Source organism: Crocuta crocuta, unplaced genomic scaffold (genome assembly GCF_008692635.1).
Source record: "Crocuta crocuta isolate KB4526 unplaced genomic scaffold, BGI_CrCroc_1.0 scaffold382, whole genome shotgun sequence".
Lineage (NCBI taxonomy): Eukaryota > Metazoa > Chordata > Mammalia > Carnivora > Hyaenidae > Crocuta > Crocuta crocuta.
In genome coordinates, this window is record NW_027531873.1 from 4,050,452 (window position 1) to 4,070,106 (window position 19,655).

General features: G+C 40.6%; 1 protein-coding gene across 3 annotated transcripts in view; it reads left to right on the forward strand.

The window, feature by feature from the left end:
- Positions 1-8,433, forward strand: part of MPPED2 (metallophosphoesterase domain containing 2) — a 172,430-nt gene extending 163,997 nt beyond the window's left edge. For all 3 annotated transcript variants that reach the window (XM_077772879.1, XM_077772877.1, XM_077772878.1), the window contains 3 exons: positions 310-425; positions 4,118-4,231; positions 7,039-8,433. In XM_077772879.1, the coding sequence (XP_077629005.1) occupies positions 310-425; positions 4,118-4,231; positions 7,039-7,157 (349 nt within the window). In that variant the 3' untranslated portion in view covers positions 7,158-8,433. The remainder of the gene's footprint in view (positions 1-309; positions 426-4,117; positions 4,232-7,038) is intronic.
- Positions 8,434-19,655: the final 11,222 nt, after the last annotated feature.

Genomic DNA, 19,655 nt, shown 5'->3' on the forward strand with positions numbered 1-19,655 from the left:
TAGGAAGCATGGAGATTTGGGGGAGAGGACAAAGCATTGTTATGATTTTGATAGAGGTCGGCTGGGAAAAGTCTCCACTGTAAAGACTCTTGTGCCCCTTTCTGGTTGAACAATTCTCAGGCACCACACTTGCTTTCAAATGCCTTGGTTTTGAAGCAGTCAACAGAAAAGCATCCTGCTGCCAGGGCCAGTCATCAAAAAGAGAAAAGAGAGCAATGCAAACCATGGGGGAATGTGCGAGAGAGAAATATTGTAGAGCAGAAACGTGGCTCTGCTGGCCTATTACCATGTGCATTATCTCCCCCAAAGGACCCCGTGGTTTAATGGATGGGGCTTTAACCTGCCCAGAGGTCAGTCTCTGCTGGACAAGTGGAACCTCATCCCTGAGGGCATCGACATACTCATGACACACGGACCTCCTTTAGGTAAGTGAAGCAAAGGTTGTCTTTTTGTCATAATAGATGTCTTTTTCCCCAAGCACAATAAACAATGCTTCAGGGATATAATCATTTTCCTTCAGAAAATAAAAAAGTGAATACAAAAAGAAAAGCCCATGTCTTTAAAGAAACCAGTATGATAATTAAACTCAGCAGTTCTGCTAGGCTTACAGGTGTTTTTGAAATTAAATTTTTTTTTTAATTTAGTTGAGTCAGGGAAAATCAAATCAGTATGGAGCACCACAGTCTTTGGAGCTCGATCATTTATTTTAAGAACTGTATTCACTTTGGAGTAAAGGAAGTGGAGAATTGGAGGGAAGGCACAGACATCCCAATCGTAGGGCTTTTGAATGGCAATGAAGTGATGGAAACTTTTGTTTAAAGTAGATTATTTTCCTTTTCCGTGTAATAGTGAGACCTGGGAAATCTTTAAAGTTAAACATTTGAGCTGATTGTATGAGCAAAGAATCCTTTTTTCTTTTTAACAAAAAAGCTAAGGTGTTAAGTAAGGACCTACATTGAAAGTTACTTAAAGATACTCATCCTACAGAATCCTTGAACCGACACCCAGGCTTAGATTGCCGGTGTGCTTCAAAGTTACTTTTAGTTACGCAGATTATGGGCCAGAAGATTATTTTGTGACTTCTATAATTCTCTTTTAATTATTCATGAACTTGTTATCTCCTTGTCTTAGACACAGAACATTTTCAAATAGGACTATCACCTTGATCCCCATCTGTCTGGTATCTATTATGCCAAGACCCTTCCTGTCCAACAAAAGTGTAATCTGGAAATTCAGATGCTCCACTTTCAGTAGGAGAGGTTTTTTTTTTAAGTTTTTTAATGTTTTTATTTATTTCTGAGAGGGAAAGACAGACAGACAGCGTGAGCAGGGGAGGATCAGAGAAAGAGGGAGAAACAGAATCTGAAGCAGGCTCCAGGCTCTGAGCTAGCTGTCAGCACAGAGCCCAACGCGGGGCTCAAACCCACGAACCGTGAGATCGTGACCTGAGCCGAAGTCAGACGCCTAACCGACTGAGCCACCCAGGCGCCCTGGAGAGTTTTCTTTCTTCCCTTTTTTTTTTTTTTTTTGGATTGTGATAAAAAACATGAAATCTAGACACTTAATAAATGTTCAAAAGCATAATGCTAACAAAGTTTGGTTTGGAGAAAGGAAGAAAGCACTTACTACAAAATAAATTATTTTCACAGTATTTCCCTGTGGTTTGGGGTTGTGGCCCATATGACTTCCCTCCTCTGCCAACCTGAAAAATAAAAAAATCTAACACACATCCCCTACTGTGAATTTAGTCTTTGTAGATATTGTTTCCTCCAACCCTCTTAGGGCTGTTTTCCATCCCTTCCAAAGGAGGTGCTCTCTCTTTCACTTAGAAATAGCAGAAGGGAGGGCCAAGGCCAGAGTCATGGTGGCACACTTTAATGATACAGAGAATCAAGAGAAGGAGAGCCAGTTGTGTTGTAGACAGGGATACTGTCCCGATTTGGACAAGGTCTAGCAGTTCCTGACTTTTTTTGTTTTGTTTTGTTTTGTTTTATATTTTTATTTATTTCTAGGAGAGAGAGAGAGAGACAGCGTGAACAGGGGAGGGTTAGAGAGAGAGGGAGACACAGACTCTGAAATAGGCTCCAGGCTCCAAGCTGGCAGTCAGCACAGAGCCCGACGCGGGGCTCAAACCCACGAACCGCGAGATCATGACCTATGTGAAAGTCAGACACTTCACCGACTAAGCCACCCAGGCGCCCCTCCTGACGTTTTCAGTATTTCAGAGTCGCCATCCTCATCCCTTTTTTCCCCTCTTCAATCCCATCCCACCCCATGTTTTAAAAGATTATACTTCCAACAACATTTATCATCATAATTAATTAATCTCCCTATTTTGCAGCCATTAGAAACTAAATTCTGAATTGCTAGCTAAATACTCTAAACAGCCATGAGTTACCCATTGAGACCCTACAGAGATAGCATCCCAGCCAACTCAATCCTTTCTCTGAGCAGCCTCCTTGGGTGCAGACATGATTCCCCTCAGGCTGTTTATTGTAAACAGGACTTGGATATCCTCAGCACAGAAACCTTTACGTGACTGAAGTGTTATTTGGAATATAACTTTAAACAGAACAATTGATTCACAGGCTCATCAAGCCATCAATGTTGGTACAGAAGCAAGCAGGGGTAGCCCTAAGTCTGCATTCTAGCCTCCACAGAATTCAAACACCCCAGAAACTTTGAATACTACATTACTTGTAGTAAACATGGAGTAATCCAGAGAGTGGCTGTGCATGTAGCAAAGTAAGTTCGACATCAAGGAGTTCCAAAATAAAAAGTCAGGTGAGGTTTTCATAAGGTAAAGTTGAACCTTAATCAAAGTACATTATTTGGATTCTTGTGAAAATGCTGGATTGGGATGGGGGATGGAGATGGGCCTTGAATTCTTTCTTGTTGAGAAGCCATCTCACCGTGGGACTTTGCTATCATGGTATAAGTAGGATGCCTTCTCAGGTTGATTGTATATGAAATGAGATAGTTTCTCCCTTCAAGGAAAATGCATCCATGATGGAATATGCCAATCACTGTGGATTAAGGTTTTTTTCCCTCTAATGAACATGGTTTTGAAACCTCTGGTTGAATTTTATAGGGCCCCTGTTTTCATCTGATATTCTTTCCAGATTCTCCAGCTACTCCCCACACTCTAGTTAACAGCTCTTTACAGAGATGCTCTGTCTTCATTTCTACAGTTCCCAACAAAGTGGAATAAGCTTATCTGTCCATTTCTGCCCGATCATTTCTAAATAGTAGAAGTCACCTGACAGAACTATGGTATGGATTCCCACTGATTACGATTTAGCCGTTAGTTCCCACCCGCCTTCTTTACACCCATCCTGCTGAGGCTAATGGGGTCTTTTTGAATATAATTATCCGGATACCTGACTTTTGCTATAATTGATATCAGTTTTTATGGATTTTCTACATTAAGCATAGACATAAGTGGCTTTTGCATTAAAGGTAGTCAGTTAGCCCCAGCTTACTGGATGCCACCACATGGTCACATTGCTGCCTATTGTTAGAGAGGAGACTGGAGGAGGAACTTGCCATTTCCAAGCTTTGGTCATCAAGAACCACCAAGGGTTAAGAATTGATGTACCTAGCTTCTGCACAGCCAAGGAAACAACCCAGAAAATTAATAGGCAACCAACGGAATGGGANCAAGGTATCTTGTGGCCAGTTCACAGACAGCCCCTAGTAGCTTGTCTTTTTTGAGCCATCTTAGAGGTAAACTGCTTTAAAAAAGACATAATTAAAAAAAAGAGAAAAGTAACTGAATTGAGAAAGAAAGAGATATTACGGGACTGCCGGGAATAAATGTCATTAGGCCCATGAAGATTTGAAACCGGGGCTGCATAAATCAAATCCCTTAAAGAAAGGGAAAAAAAATGTTAATTAACAGGAAGAAAAAAATGGAAACCAAAAAAAAATTTCAAGAACCTAAAGAAGACAAAGTGACAAGTGAAAAGTTCCTTAAAAGCCATTGTGAGCTTTAATGGAGAGGCTAGGATTACAGATAATGTAATAAACCTTCTGTGAGTTATGGCTTCCTGAAAGTCTAAATGAAACCTTACCTGAAGAAGGAAAATTAAGAGTATTGATTGCATTTTGCCCTTAGGTTTTCGAGACTGGGTTCCAAAGGAGCTTCAAAGAGTCGGCTGTGTGGAACTTTTAAACACAGTCCAGAGGCGAGTCCGGCCCAAGCTCCATGTATTTGGTGGAATTCATGAAGGTAAGACCAGCAAAAAGTCATTCACAGGTGTTGTATCATTATTCATGATCTCATTCCAGAATGGGGACCTTGGGTACACTAGAAATGCCTGGAGCAGTGTTGTCAAACTCTTTTTACCAGTGTCAGAAGCTTTTTGTAAGATCAATTGGTAGGAGAAACACCGACATGTAAAGCTGATAAATATTTTATACGGAGCTTCTCTCTTTTAAGCAGAGTGGAGAGAAAGAACTAGGTCTGGTTCACCTTATGGAAAACCCAGCACCCGCCCCTACCCCCCAAGGCAACTTCTGGAATCTCAGGGCTCTGATGAGGAATGTTTGCTATCGACCACTGTAGAACATCCCTGAGGTAAAAAAGGACTTTCTTTAAGACATTTAGAAGAAATGGCCTGGATATTAGACTAAACAACTTCCATGGCCTCTTTCTACCTTAAATATTGTGTTTCATATGGAATACATGCAAGACCCAGGAAGACAAGACGTTCTCTGAAAAATAACTTTGGACACTCAGTGTAAGTTATAGAACAGAAATGGCAGGAACCTGCAGATTTGCAGGTAGTCATTTCCTTACGAACCTCCGAAAACCATTTCAAACTTCTCAGAAATCATCAGCTCTATTAGGTCAGGCTGAGGCTAAACGGAATAATTAAATCTCCCCTAAATGGGAACTGGTCCAGTTGCCTCTTTCTGCCTTTCAAGGTTCACAGAACCTAAAAGACTCTCAGGAAACTCTAGATTTTGTCTGTCCTTCCTTTTTTAAACTAGGGTCTTTAGACAGACACAAAGCTGTCTTTCAGCAGGCATTAGATTTTTCTTGCCCCACTGGTCTCTCCCAGTTTCATGGGTTTGTGTGCAGTGGTGCGTTTAGGTAGGCAGCTGCCATATTTTCTCCAAGTCCTGCTTACAGCTTGCACTCTGGAGTTCTTTATGAATCTGCAGATGAGTTGTTTAGGCCTACGTGTCTGATGAAGTAAGAAAACCAAGTTTGCTTTTCAAAGCCCACAAATCCATTGGCTTCCAGGTTAGGTGATGGAATTAGAGGCATATGTATTGAAAATCATCCTCCTAACGCCAGAGAAAATTCAGCTTGCCCCAAGTGCAGGCACCAGCTGCGTGCATAAAATACAGGGGTGCAGCTTCATAGGAGTGGACATCATCCTGCCCTGACTTGGAGCCGTAGTCTCTGAAAAGGAGGGCACCTCTCTAAGGCATGATACAGGATTGACGGGGGGAGAACGGATGGGAGCTCGTGTCTACACAGCATTTCTGGGGGACAGTTATCAGGCTTAAATTCCTACAGCATGCCTATGAGTTTGCATTTCATCTGGTTTTTTTAATCATTAATTAACTTTAAACTAGCCAGACAATTGGGGAATTCCACTGAAGCCCCAAAATAATAAACTTGCTTAAAAGGGAGGAGATCATATTCAAATAAACTTGTCTCACTTTTATTCACTTAAGACAGCTGAAGAGGGCAGAGAGAGGGCAAATACCAACCTCTTGATGGAGAGAGATAACAAGACTTTATGACCCCAGAACTAAACAGTGCACATTTTAAATGCCTCTTTTCTTTTCTTAAGAGATTTTTCCATTGACCCTCATTAAGCTCTCCACAGGCTTACTTGGAGAAATTTTAGCAAATGGAAAGAAAAAAGAAAAACCTCAGTTATTTCTGTAAGTCTTGGTAATTTAACTTTTTCACAGACATATTTTTCTATGCCATAAAAGCCTGATACAAACATAGAATTACAAACTTAATTGCAGAGGCTCTAAGGCAGATGTAAAGTATCCAGGGATATGTGCAAACTTGTAAACTTGCTAAAAATTTCATCGAATTAAAAATTATAAAACTGGAAGGGAGCCCTGGGTGGCACAGTCATTTAAGCGTCTGACTCTTGATTTCAAGTCGGGTCATTATCTCAAAGTTTATGAGTTCAAGTCCCACATTGGGCTCTGTACTGACGGTGTGAGCCTGCTTCAGCTTCTCTCTTTCCCCTCTCTGTCTTCCCTTCTTCCACTCTCTCTAAATAAATAAATAAATGAATGAACATTTAAGAAAAATATAAAAGGGGCATACGTACCAAAGACCCAGAAAAAATTTCTTGGCTTTCTATCAGTAGTTTGCAAGAGACTTATATACTGCATGTGGAAAGTGTTTTGGCTTGATCCAGTCCCCAGGGGAGCTTAGGAAGCAGTGTCTTATGCAACTTACATCTCTGCAGATCACTTGGGTGTTTGATTGCTTGACTTTTTTGAATGAAGTGGAACCAAAGCCACACAATGTGGGTGAGCTAAGATCACTTATCTCCTAGATAAGGAAGCTGAGTATGCACCCTCCTGGATCCCAGCACAGTGCTCTCCCCCTCCCCCCCACCCCACCTGTCCCAAAGCCCATTTGGGATTTGGATGTGTGCGCCCTGAGGAATCTCTTATGTTACTCATTCAGTTCCCTAGAACTCAATAATTAATGCAGGGCTTTGAAATGAAAATCATATTTTAAAAAGAGGGAAAAAATATTTTTTCTTTATTCTCACTAGTAAAGAAATCACAGTCTTTCCCTGACAAATTTAGTGCTTAAATAAGGAAAAGAGAATCATTTTTCTTTGAAGTAGAGGATTCTCCCTTTAAAGAAAACAGAATGTAATTGGAAGGCAGCTTCTGAAAGCTGTTATCATCTGGGGAGGCTTCATTGAATCTCATCTCAGTGCCCACTGGCAAAGATTTTTCAGTTTTCCTTGCCTGACAGCTCACCACTGAGTCACTGTCATTTGTATATATTACAGTAAGCATGACACTCTGTCTCCACAGGTTACGGCATCATGACCGACGGTTATACAACGTACATCAATGCCTCAACGTGTACAGTCAGCTTTCAACCGACCAACCCTCCAATTATATTTGACCTTCCAAACCCACAGGGTTCCTGAAGCTCTAAAAAGCCCGATTGGAATGTGAGGGAAGGTCTATAAACTGCCATTTTTCTAATTATAAACTTACATTCTCTTACTTGTTTATTTCCAAATCCTGTGAGTTCTTTTTGTAAATTACTGGAACACAAATGACTCTAGAGGTTGTGCTTTATTTTTTTTTAAATGGGGCGTCCATTCGAAATGAAAGGAGCATTGTGAATTTGTAAAATGACTTCCGTTTTCTCAAAGGCCACACCATTGTAAATTGTTAGTATTCGCCAAAGGACAGCCAAGCTTTCTTTTTAAAAGGTGATGAAAGTCTTATTTTAATATGCTTTAAGCTGGAAGAAAAAGAAAAAAAAAAAGAAAAAAGAAACAGGTAGGTAGTGTTTTAAAAACCACCCAGATTTGCACAACTGTTTAAGAGTATTGTTTGAAGTATTTTATTTTTTGGTGTTTTGTTACTGTTGTTGTTTTCTTGGTAATGCTTCTTTTTTGCAGACGTGGCCTGGAATTATAGCAATCTTTTCAGCAAAAGTAGGCGTGGAAAAGACTTCTCTTCACACTCTCACTATAAAGAAAGCTGCGCCCGGGGAAGAAAACAGCCCTCATTTAAGGATGGCTTAGCTAGTGAGGTCCATATTGTGGTTCTACGAGGTCTCATTGTTTGTTTGTTTTCTTTTAAATTATTTTAGCTTTAAAAATATGGAAATGGAATCTGTCAAAAGCAGGTATTTCATTCAGTGAAAAAAATTGAGTGCGCAGACTCCTTTTCAGTATGGGTTTATATATATAAATATTTTTTGTGTATTATGACTAAGTTAGGAGTTTAATATTGCCAAGGACAGTGCAACTGCAGAAGGATGCTTTGTAGCAGGGCATCGCAAGTCCGAAGGGGCTGCTGACACATTTTCTCAGAACTCAAGGTCTCAAAGAACTTGAGTTAAATCTAGGTACAGTTACAGACGTGTACAGACTTATACATGGATGCAATGGAAGGTAACTAAAATAAGGCTTAGGTGTCCTTTATATTTAAATACCCTGAATTGTCTTCTTACTTACTCTCCCTCCCCCCCCATTTTGCACTGTGTGTCGATGCAATCTTCGCTAGCACAAAATATTGTCGCTAATAGTCATTTCTGTTTTCCCATTGTAAATGCTGTTAAGCTTTATTCTATTTTATGTTACCTTGTTAATGAAATTTAGGAAAGCAGTTGTTTCTTTTAAATTTATTGTGATATTCTATATCTAGCGGCCTTTATATGCAAATAAAATTGCAAGATTTTTAAATCTGTCCTGTTTGGAGGGTTGGCTGGTAGGAGGATGGTGGTTTAGTCCCTGGAGGGAAGAAAAGGGGGGGGGATTTATTCATATTCAACATTAGTACTCCCTGACAGAAGAACTAGAATGAGTGCTTTTTTTTCCTGATTTTTATTAAGTTTTTTATTGCCCACCTTTGCCAGGCTGGCAGGTAGATGGATAAGGCACTCTGTCTACCCTTTCCTTCCATCGCACTGTCATCAACTTTGCCATAGGTCTCAGAGGGTGAATACCTCGTCTTGGCCATTGTAATTTCTATAGGAAGGGTGACGGTGCAGTGGAGGCTGGAGATACTCTTGTGGATGCGTAGTAGTGAGAAGGTGAACCAGTGGGTTCTAATATAGTGGCCACTACACAGTCTCATTTGTCCCCAGGAGCAGTTACCATCACTTCCTCAGTGTTTTTTTGTTTTGTTTGTTTGTTTGTTTATTGCCATCCATCACTAAAATGATATGACAGCCAGGAGGCCCCAGGCAGTGGTGGGTTGTGGAAAATGAAGTTATGTCTATTTTATTTTCTCTGGAACAGCCATCGAAGAAAAGGAGCATGATTTTGAATCTGCAGTATATCCCAAAAGTCTACGTTCCAGTGCCCATTGGATTGTATTCTGACACATCTCCCTTCCCTCCTCCTACTGTGGACTCTTCGGTGTAATTGCTGAAAAGAATTTTTGATTTCAGTACTAACAGGGTAGAGAGAACGTGTTAGGCCAGAATCCCAGCTCAGACGCACACGTAGTCATCTTGCGCTATCATAGTTGTTAATATTTATTAAGTGTCTTGGATGCCACCCAGAGCCTGTGGTGGACACTTTGGTCCGAGCTCACAGAGCAGATGCTGGGCCTTCCTGAGCAGAGGTGGTCCATGACCAGAGTAGCCATGATGGGCCAAACGAGGCCAAAGGAGGTTAACTGTGAGGGGTTAACAGCCCTCCTCTGATCTGCTACATCAATAGAAGAAGGTGTTGACTTCAGGGCACTTCCTAGGGAGCTGGAGTGAGAGGTGACTGAATGGAAATTTCATCTGGTTACTGAACAAGGAGCTAAGCTCAGACTTCTGGAAAAGCAGACTTTCCAGAGACAGGTGGATGATCATGATGACAAGTGTGCATGCACAGCCCTTGACAGCACGTCTGGGCCCAAACTAATTAAGCTAAGCACTTACTAAAATTGCTTTCCATTGTGAGTGGGCAGGAAGCAGCCCAGCCGGCTAAATCTACAGGGTAGACTGGCTCATGGTCCGGGTTCACCACTCTGTATGTATGAACTGCCTCCAGGAGGGCCGGGATGACCATCCAAAGGCCTGAAGCTTTCTCCACTGGGCCTTCTAACAAAGGAGCATTTGAAATAGCTCTTACAAATTGGCACTTTCCACTCTTTCATCACCAGGCACTCTGCTGAGCGGGTCTCATATGTTGTTTCTAATCCTCACAAAACCCTGGGAGAGGTCACATAAGCCCCACTTTATAGATAGGAAACCAAGGCTCCAAAAGTTAAATAAATTTCCCTAGGAAAATGGAAGGTTCAAGACCAGGTCTGCTGAATTCATAGCCCCTGCCCTTTTTATCACCCTGCCTCTGGACTAGAAAATGTGATGCCCTTCAGCAGCTGAAAGAAAACTGATATGGGCCTATATACGTGATTTCTTATCACGTATATAAGAATTGTTGGAGCATCCTTCAGTGTGGCCTTATAACATCAAATTGGACCATTTCCTCTCTGCTTGAGGCACACAGCACGGTGTAGTGGATAGGAATACAGAGCCTAGAGCCAGTGTGCCTTTCCAAGCTCTGACCCCTCCACCAGCTGTCTCTGATGCCTTTGCTGGGTACTTAACATCACTGTTAAGTGGGGCTGATGATGAAGTTGCTATAAGTTGTAATACAGAAATCACTGCCTGACATCCAGTTTGTTATATAAAGTCCCCTATGCTGGCTTGAAATTCTCCAGATAAGATCTGTCTGTTGCCTCCTCACCCTTAAGAGCCCCAAAAGAATTATTTCCAAGAGAGTGTATTTGTTTGCATTCCTTGGAAACTATAATGAACCTCTCTTCATAAGACTAAGAGGAACCCCAAGGGCATTTGTGAGAGGCAGATAAGGGGGCCTGACTTTTCAGTTAGGGGATCATATTTTGAAAATCCCTTCTAATCTCAGGAGAGGGAGGGTCTGTATTCTTCAGAGCTGCTTCAAATGCCACCCGTGGATCTCAGCATCTTTCTCCTCATGGAGTCTTTACATTCCATGTCACCATCTCCTTCAAGCTCAATTACTGAATTTTCTCTCTACATCTTCTCCCAATTCCCTTTTGTCTTATAAAGATGATGGGGGGTTGCTGAAATCCCCTTAAGAGGCAGGTCACTGTTGTTCTGACAGGTGGCCAGCGTTAAGCCTGCCTTCATCTCCATCACTTAAGTAAATAAATACTATGACCCAGGTCTTAAGTAGGGAGAAACAGAAGCTGGGAGGATTTGAGATTTGTCAATTGCAGATAAAACACTTGCTGTGCCCAGAATAATGTCCCCTCCCCCAACCCTTACCCAGCAAGGATATGCTGCTCCGGCAGAGCGGACATCCATCTTTTACTTTGGTTTCCCAGTATCTTTTCGTGCCCTGTTCCCACTTTCCTGCAAGTTTTAAGTACATTTTGTTAATTATTAAACCAACGTAAATTAAGGTCTATTTTGTTTTGAGAGTTTGGCTATAAGCTGAGGCATTTGGAAATGCAGCCGGGCATGGAGTGGGAGGCAGCTTGGTGTAGGGAGGGTTCCAGGACTGGACATTCTTAATGGGTGGTTCTAGAGAAAATTTTAGAGAAGGTATCCGACCCACTTCTGGATGTCAGCTTCTTAATGCAAATTTTTTTCTTTTACTTTGTGATGAAGTAGCAAGGTTGCTGCCTGTGCCCACTCTGACAAGGCTTTTCTGGAAGTTTAGAGCTGTTTTCCCTTCCTTTTCAAGGTGTCACCTCTTTCATTATGCCTTTCCATGGAAGAGAAAACCACACTGATTCAAAAGCCTTTCTGACAAGTCTTTCTCTTCCCTGGTGCCCATTGTAAAATCAGCCTCTGCAACTCACAAGAAGTTCAGAGAGGGTCAGTAGCACCACCATGGTCACACAGCAAATCAAGAGAGATAGCCCCACATTGGCATTTGGGCTCTTCACTTTGAGCATGAACTGCTTTTTCAGTTTAATATTCAGGAATAATCAAGGATGGAGAGATTTGTTTGGCCAGGCATAATGTGATTTTGTAAGAGAAAAACTTGCCATCTGTGGCTTGTTATTATTAAGCCAGATTATTTGGAAAAAAAAAAACAAAACCTTAGAATCTGCCCTGCAGATGTTCCCAAGAAGATTCACTTTCTTTCCCTTCAACTAATCCACATATAACAATTCCGATGGACCCCCAATTCCTTCTCCCACAGAGAGATGTTACTCTTTGTCGTGTGTTTTGACATACATGTATATGTCCAGTCCGGAAGACATTGGGTATCAGTAAGAGCCCCTGACTTTGGAAACAGATGCGCTTGCTTTCAAATCCCACTGATGCCATCTACCATCTGGGGAGCCTTGGACATGCTACTTTACTTCCCTCAGACTCAGACTCCACACCTATATAATGAGGATAATTCCTACCTCATGATGGATTTGTCGGAGTTGATACGATAATATCACTAGCTTCCTGGGCCCAGGAAGCTATTATAATACATGGAAGATTTTTCTTAGGCTGTCATTCATAGTTTCTTAAAACAAAAGAAAAAAGGGGGAGGAAGGGGAAAAGGAAACATTTAGCTTCTTATTCCAGGTTATTCAGAGCCCTTCACAAGAGAACGTGAATTCCCTCAACTGAACTGAGTCAAGGTTGTAGAGCTACAAACCCAAGCCATACATAAATCGAGCTCTTTAAATTCCTCCCTCTCTCTCTTTAAACTATAAGACAAAACATTTGTGGTAGGTGCTTCTTGACTCCTCTTCATTTCCTTCCTGAATTAGGGATGTCTTAACAAGACAAAAAATCTTGAGGTAAAAGGCCTTTCGTATCTGAGAGCATCTATATCTGGGTAATGGTGAGAGAGAGAAATGCATTTCCATTAGGAAGCATGGCCACAGTGGTACTAAAAGCACGAATAGACTAAACACGCGAAGGCAGAGAGCCTGCACCCATCAATCAGCTTTGATTTTTATGAAGCCACGGTTACCATGCGGTGCCTCCGAGTGCTCTCAGAACCCGCTTACCAGGGGAAGGGGCCTGTAATTTCATAGCCCATTTCTGTCCTGACCTTAGTGGCTGACCTTGAGAATAGGTTGAGCTTTTCAGTAGAAGCTTCTGAAATAGCAAATGACTTGGAACCCAAATACTCCATGCTTGGACTCACCAACATGCCCTTGCACACACGGACTATGATGCTTAGGTACCAGCTACTTAATTCTTTAAAAGGACTCCTATTTCCTGGAAGCCTTCCCTGGATCCCCCTACTCATACCCAGAACACTCCGTGTTGGCAGTGCCATAGCTCCCACAAGCATTTCCACCTACACCATGTTCTGATTGTTCCTTGTCTGCCTGTGAGCTACAGGAGGTCAATGACCAGGTTTTCTGTTACTGCATTCCCAGCATCTAGATCTGAAGAAATGCTTTCTTCATGAATTAATCCATGTTGGGCAGACAATAGCCAGGTATGTGAGAAAGGTAGGAGAAATTAATCACAGATGAAATCAACAGACATCCGAACACTGTAGGGCCAGTGGTGTACCAGTAAGCTTCATCTGCAAGACTCTGTTCTTGTCACGAAAGGTCCTCGTAATTTGGTGAAGAAAACAAGATATTGCCACATGAAGTTAAATAGCAGTTAAGATTTAAATAATGGTTTCAAACAGCAATGAAAGGAAATCAGGATCTGTGATGGTCAGGTTTGTCCAGTTGTGTGAGTAGCCATTGTTATGGGAAAGTGCAGGCTGGGGATTTAAGTCTCAGACAGGCACTGGCAGCTAACCCAGGAGAGGGAGCCTGAGTGATAATGATAATGTCAATCCCATGCAGCTTCATTCCTGCAGGAGAAAAACCGGTCTGGCCAGTGGCAATTCCAAGTGTGTCACGTAGCTGGTTTGTTTTCTTAATTTACTCTATGAAATGGTTTTCTCTAATGGCATGCCATTGACGAAATGCACCATAATGTCTCCATCCATCACCTCCAAATGCTTTTGCATGCATCAGTTGTTGACTTGTTTTCTCCCGTTCAGCACATAAATGAGAGGAATGATTTATCCAAGGCCACCAGTTACTCTTATGTGGAATCTGAAATAGCTCTCCGGAGAAATACTGCCCTGAGCACATGTTTCTTTATGCTGTTCTCAACTTGTTTTAGAGGGTGACTTTGGCCTGGGCTGTACTGCTGTCCTCCTGACCAGTGTTTTCTGGGGAGCTGGTCCAGGTGTCCCCAGTGGTCTGTGACTCAGATATAAGAGCTTGTGTTCCTGTGGGTGTGACCACTAAAGTTGGATTATGGGATATGGCAGCCAGGGTTTTGGCTTTTGAAGCTGTGTGTGGGCATTTGAACAAGCAGTGATTCCCCCCATGAGCTCTCTTGAAGTCACACTCACTAGGAAGAGAAAAGGTATTTCATGCATGAGAGCAGTTCCCTCCCGTCTTTCAGTTTGCCCCACTTCCTTGAACTCCCCATGCTGGATCCATCTGGCCCCTAACCCCCCTCAGTTTTGCACAAATTGGGAGATCAGAAATAGAAGATAAATAGGAACATCAAGATAATTCTTATCTGCTGCAGGTTCCTTGAGCGGAGGCAGAGTACAACATTCTCTAAATAAGATCTCTAAGTACTAACTCGAACACGAGAAGGGCCACCTCCACAAAGGTTTTGTCTTATTAGATGATGGGAATAATGAAGATAACAGTTTGAAGCACCAAATAATACAGAGACCCTGAAATGTTAAACACTGTACTCCTGTCTGTAGCATTAATAAATCATGGCGAGACATGAAATACCAGGTTTATCTTCTTAATTCTTAATGCAAAAATACAGTTGCAAAATACAGCTTGGAGGGTTTCACCTGAGAAATTTGTTTAAATACATTTCATAGAAATAAGAAAAATGATACTTTTCACTTTGTTTCTGTATTAAAGTTTCTCTCATAAAAGTGTGTGTGTCTACTTCAACAATACTGTGTCCAATATATAACCAATTAACCCGTTTCCTTGACTAGCTATATTTCTGGTTACCAATGCAATTGAAATAAGATGTACAGAAGGATAAGAACTTTCCTTATATTGTTTTCTAAAAGACTAAACGAAAATTAAAAATCTGGAGCGAATGGGGCACCTGGGTAGCTCAGTCAGTTAAGCATCTGATTTTGGCCCAAGTCATGATCTCATGGTTTGTCAGTTCAAGCCCCACATCAGGCTATCTGCTCTCAACAAAGAGCCTGCTTTAAATCCTCTGTCCCCTTCTCTCTCTGGCCCTCTTCCACTTGCACTCTCTCAAAAATAAATTTATTAAAAAAAAATACCTGGAGCTAATCATAAGACCACTTGTTGCTGTGGGAGCGATAATGTTGGTTTCACATCATATGAATGGAAGCTATGTGTTCTGAAAAGACTCCAAAACTATGGTAGATGGGCATTGTCTTTATCTTGCATTTGCATTTAACACATCATCTTCCCAAAGAAAGGTGATGTCTATGGGTAATTACTACGGAAGTAAAATTATCCGAGTTCAGAGATGGCTCAGAGAAATATACTCAATAAGAAAGTAAAGTGGGGATGGTGAATTGGGAGAAGAAAGGAGAGAAAACGAGATCTGGATCCAAACTCTAATGAACGTTTTGACTTCCCAGGCTAATAGGTGTGACTTGTGTATGTCTTTCAGTCATTTTCTTTCTCTAAACTATGTATCTATAGATTTATCCTTTCTGAGGTTAGAACACCTTCGGACCACTGGGGCAAGTGAGTTGCCTGGTTGTTTTATTAATATGAGGTCTGCTGGCTTTTGTAGGGGACCAGCAGAGTCAGAGCCCCCATCACAATCTCTATATGATGGCTTTTTCTAACAGTCAACACAGTGGCACACGGGAACCTATTTTGTGAGGACGTTACTCTTACAGAAGACTTTTCCCAAGGAATAAATTATGTATCTCTGGCGAAGTGACAATATGCAGGTTATTCCAGCTGTACTTGTGGATTCAGCAGTATCCCATTTATTTATATGAATATTTATAACCACACCAGTAGTGCTGCGGTTGTTGGTAGTATTTGCAGTGAATGACTTGGCTGGGATGCTGAGGACATCACCTACTGTTTGTAAAGCTCAGCATTCTCAAAGCTATTTAAAGAACCCCTTCATCCCCACCACTTTGGACCAGTGTTAAAAGTAATTTCAATAGAGGCATTCTCCTTTCATTACCACCCCACCCTCCCCCAAATAATTACTACTGACCTAGAGGCATTCTGGAGGTAGATGTATGTGGGTCATTTTTGTTTTCTTATGTAGCTCCTTTTCATTTGAAAATTTTGTAAAATTGTAATTGTCATTCCCAGGTTGAATCTGTGTACAGTTCTTTTAGTTTGTTACAAAATTTTTCTACTACTCACTTGAAATCAAAGATGTTTTTAGTGGCTAGAAACATGTACCTAGGGGATATTAGATTGAGGCCAGGGAAACACATCTATATCTCTACATCCGTGCACCAGATAACTGTTGTTTTTCATGTGGCCACTCTGCATCAGGCACTCTGTTTAGCTTAAGTCCTCAGTCCAGAGTTGGGCCAAAGAAAGGCCCCAACCAAAGCTTTAACCAGCTGGTGTAACCTGCATCAGAGCAAATGAGCCTGTGTTCCTCCAAGTGACCTGTTTGAAAATCAGTGTTGGTACTCCATTTTCTCCACCTGCACCCCTGTAACACATGAGCTCAATCTCCTGTAGTGGTTTTTGCTGACAATAGCTTAAATTTCATAACTTTCATTTTTTGGCCATGATTAGTGTAAACAGGAACCTGTATCAGTAAATTCATTTAAGAAGGTTTGTTCACAAATATATTTGATTGGAAAAAGAAATGAATACAAAGCGAATGGCCTTTGGACCATGTAGTTATGAGGGAATGTCTATAAGCCACAGAGGTCTAGCTAATGTTAGATGTCAGAAATTAAAGTTTTAGGCCTTTTTACACTTTCAGTGTTTGGATGATATGCCTTAAAACCGACATGCACTCTATTCTTCAAGGATTTAGAACTTCTCTGGATAATACTAACATTGATATCAGCAAGGTATGTTGAAAGGAACACCCACATAATGAAGAATGGAATATATATCCCATAGGCCTGGACCTTGACTACTTTAAAGCTTTGGGACAGTCTCTGAATTTTCCTCATGTTTTAGGGTACCTCTTTTTTCTTCCAAGTAAGTTCATTATAGAACTCCTTTCCAGAATTAAAGATTGAAGTACAAACTCAAGGCTTTACATATTTCTTCTGTACAGTACTAAGTTTCAAGACTCTGTGTGGCTGAGATATATACTTTTTTTTTCTCAAAAATTTGCTGTCTTTTTTAAAAGCAATATCTTAAAGGCCATAATTTGATATCCACAATTTATAATCTTTAGCTGATAGTTCAGCCATATTTTTTTGAGACTCAACTGAGGTCTTCACTGCAAATGAAGCCTCTCTAATCCTCACCATTGTCCATTTACACATGAGTAAATATGTTAAACTGTTCGTAAAATGATAAAATAATTCTGAAGATAAATGCAAAATGGCTTTTACAAAGACACGAAACAGTACATTACATTCTACTCTGAGTAGCGTCTGCCAACATTCCAGAGGCCAAGGATTTGATAAAACACCAATTTAAAGGATGAGGAGAGATGATTCTGTGAGTGAAGAAATCCAGTTCCTTGAGTTGGAAGTCTAATTCTAGAGGAAAGGCGAAACATACAATTTTTTCTTACCTTTGTACTTCGGCAATTCTTAAGCTAATAAATTAGAGTAAGTGGTTAGCCTGAGACATGGAGAAAATTGAATACAGCATGAAAAATTAACAACAGTGTTAATGAGAAAATGGTCGGCTTATAAGTCCTATGCTTGAATTTAGTATGCAGAGTGATTAGGTCTTCATAAAGTTGTTTATTATTAAAAAAAAAAAAGTATTTGATCTCTTTTTAATGTTTCCAGATCCTGCCAAGGTCAAAGAAGACAATCTCTGCTTTGTCACATTATGTTCTGGTATAAGGGTTGATAGTTTAATGAAATTGTTATAGAAGAGCCAGCAGCCAGTGTACATCAGACTTGTGTGTGTCACTGGGAGAGCATCTTTCACAAACAATTAGCTCTTTATAAGACGTATGATAGTCCTCACATTTATCACATATGTCCCATGTCTCCTGAATAAAAACACCATTTGCAACCAACCAAAATTAATCTGGGTCCAATTGAAGAGAAGGAAGTCAACTCCCTCGTTCTTTGTGGGAAGTTAACTCTTTCAAGTTTGATACATACCATTAAATGCTCTTTAGTTGGTAGATCTTTTCCCATTTGTACTTGCAAAGAGCTATTTCTGATATTAAAGAAAGTTTAACACAACACGCTTGTCCAAGTGATATTTGATAGGAACCAAAATTCACTCTAATTCACTTTGAAAAAAAGGTGGGGAGGGTGGTTTAAGGGATACAGACATAATAAATACAAGAAACAAGCCTAGCAAAGGAACAAACCAAGAATCTCCCAAAGCACCTCAGTAATAGTTGTTCACGGATCTTTTATCTGATGCTTAGTAAAATATATTATCTGATCAGCTTCTTCATAATCAGTGAATTGGTATCCCAGGTCATGTGTCTAGCCCTGATATAATCAGGAGTCGTTTGGGTCACATAAAACCTAGAGCCACCCCTTTGAGGAATAAATGTAATAGGTTCAGTTTAGGTCAGAGCAGTGTACTAGTGAGGACAAACATTACTTATTCTTGTCCAAAGCCCCACACAACTTCAGTCCTAGCACCTTCCCAATAACTCATTGATGTGGCCATGGCGATTAGCTGAAAGAATATAAGTTATAGAGGTAAGTCTGTCTCTGCTACTGAAAGGGGAAAAGGCTACAATAATTCATAGCCTTTGATGTGCGCATGGGAATTATAGTACCAATTTACTTACAAGGATAATGAGTTATTAAGAAATCCCCAGCCCAGTTTTCCTTGGTTCCTACAAATTAGAGAAATGGATTGGTCAAACTCAAAGAGTAAACTGTACAAGCTAAGCTATGAAGCATCTTTTGCAAGATGTTTGGCCCTGTCCATATTAAAGATCCATAATAGGTTGATTTTTTGTCACATGGTTAAGCTAGGTCATAGTATATGGGTGAAAAGATGAATCTGAGATGATAATCGTTGTGAATAGCTCTCATTTTTAGTATCATATTTGGAACATGGGATTTGGGGTCAGGCAGATTTGGTTCAGGACAGGATTCCATCACTCACTAGCTGTGAGATTTTGATCAAATTTTAATCTCTGAGCCTCAGTTCCCTCATCATTAAAATGAGTGATAACAGTACTGATATCATAGGATTATTGAAAGGAGTCATTGAGAAAATGGATGCAGAGCTTAGCATGGTGCCTGGCACATATGTGCTACCATTATCAAATCATTTATTAGACCTTTTATATATTCCAATGGTTGATTTATGACTTCTCTCCCTTGTACTTTTCTACACTGTTTAAATTCATTTTGCATGTGCATGCATAACTTTTAAATTTTAAAATAAACAAAGAACTTTCAACTAGTGATTGAGATGAAGATAATTGTGAAATAGAAATGTTAACCAGGAGAGAATGAAGCTGATCAGATGTAGGAAGCTGTGACTCTTGCATTTGCAAGTAAACCTGAGATTTCCTTCAATAAATTTGGTTTCCTCCTCAGTCTCCTTGTTTTGTTGAGCTGAAATACAGAAAGAGAAGGCACATGTTCAAGAACCAAAGCACCAGCTACTTGCAAGACTTAAATTTATAGCATCCATAAAATGTATAGTTATTATGTACCAGCATAAGAAATAATCAGTCTAGAGGATAGGAAATTTAATAAAAATTGCAGATACATACAGCCAGCTGCTAAAGTCTGGAATGGGAGTATTTTCAGCAGTGGATATGTGCCGCCATCAAATGCTTAAATCCATACGAATGGGGCATTCAAAAGGCTGTTGAGGGG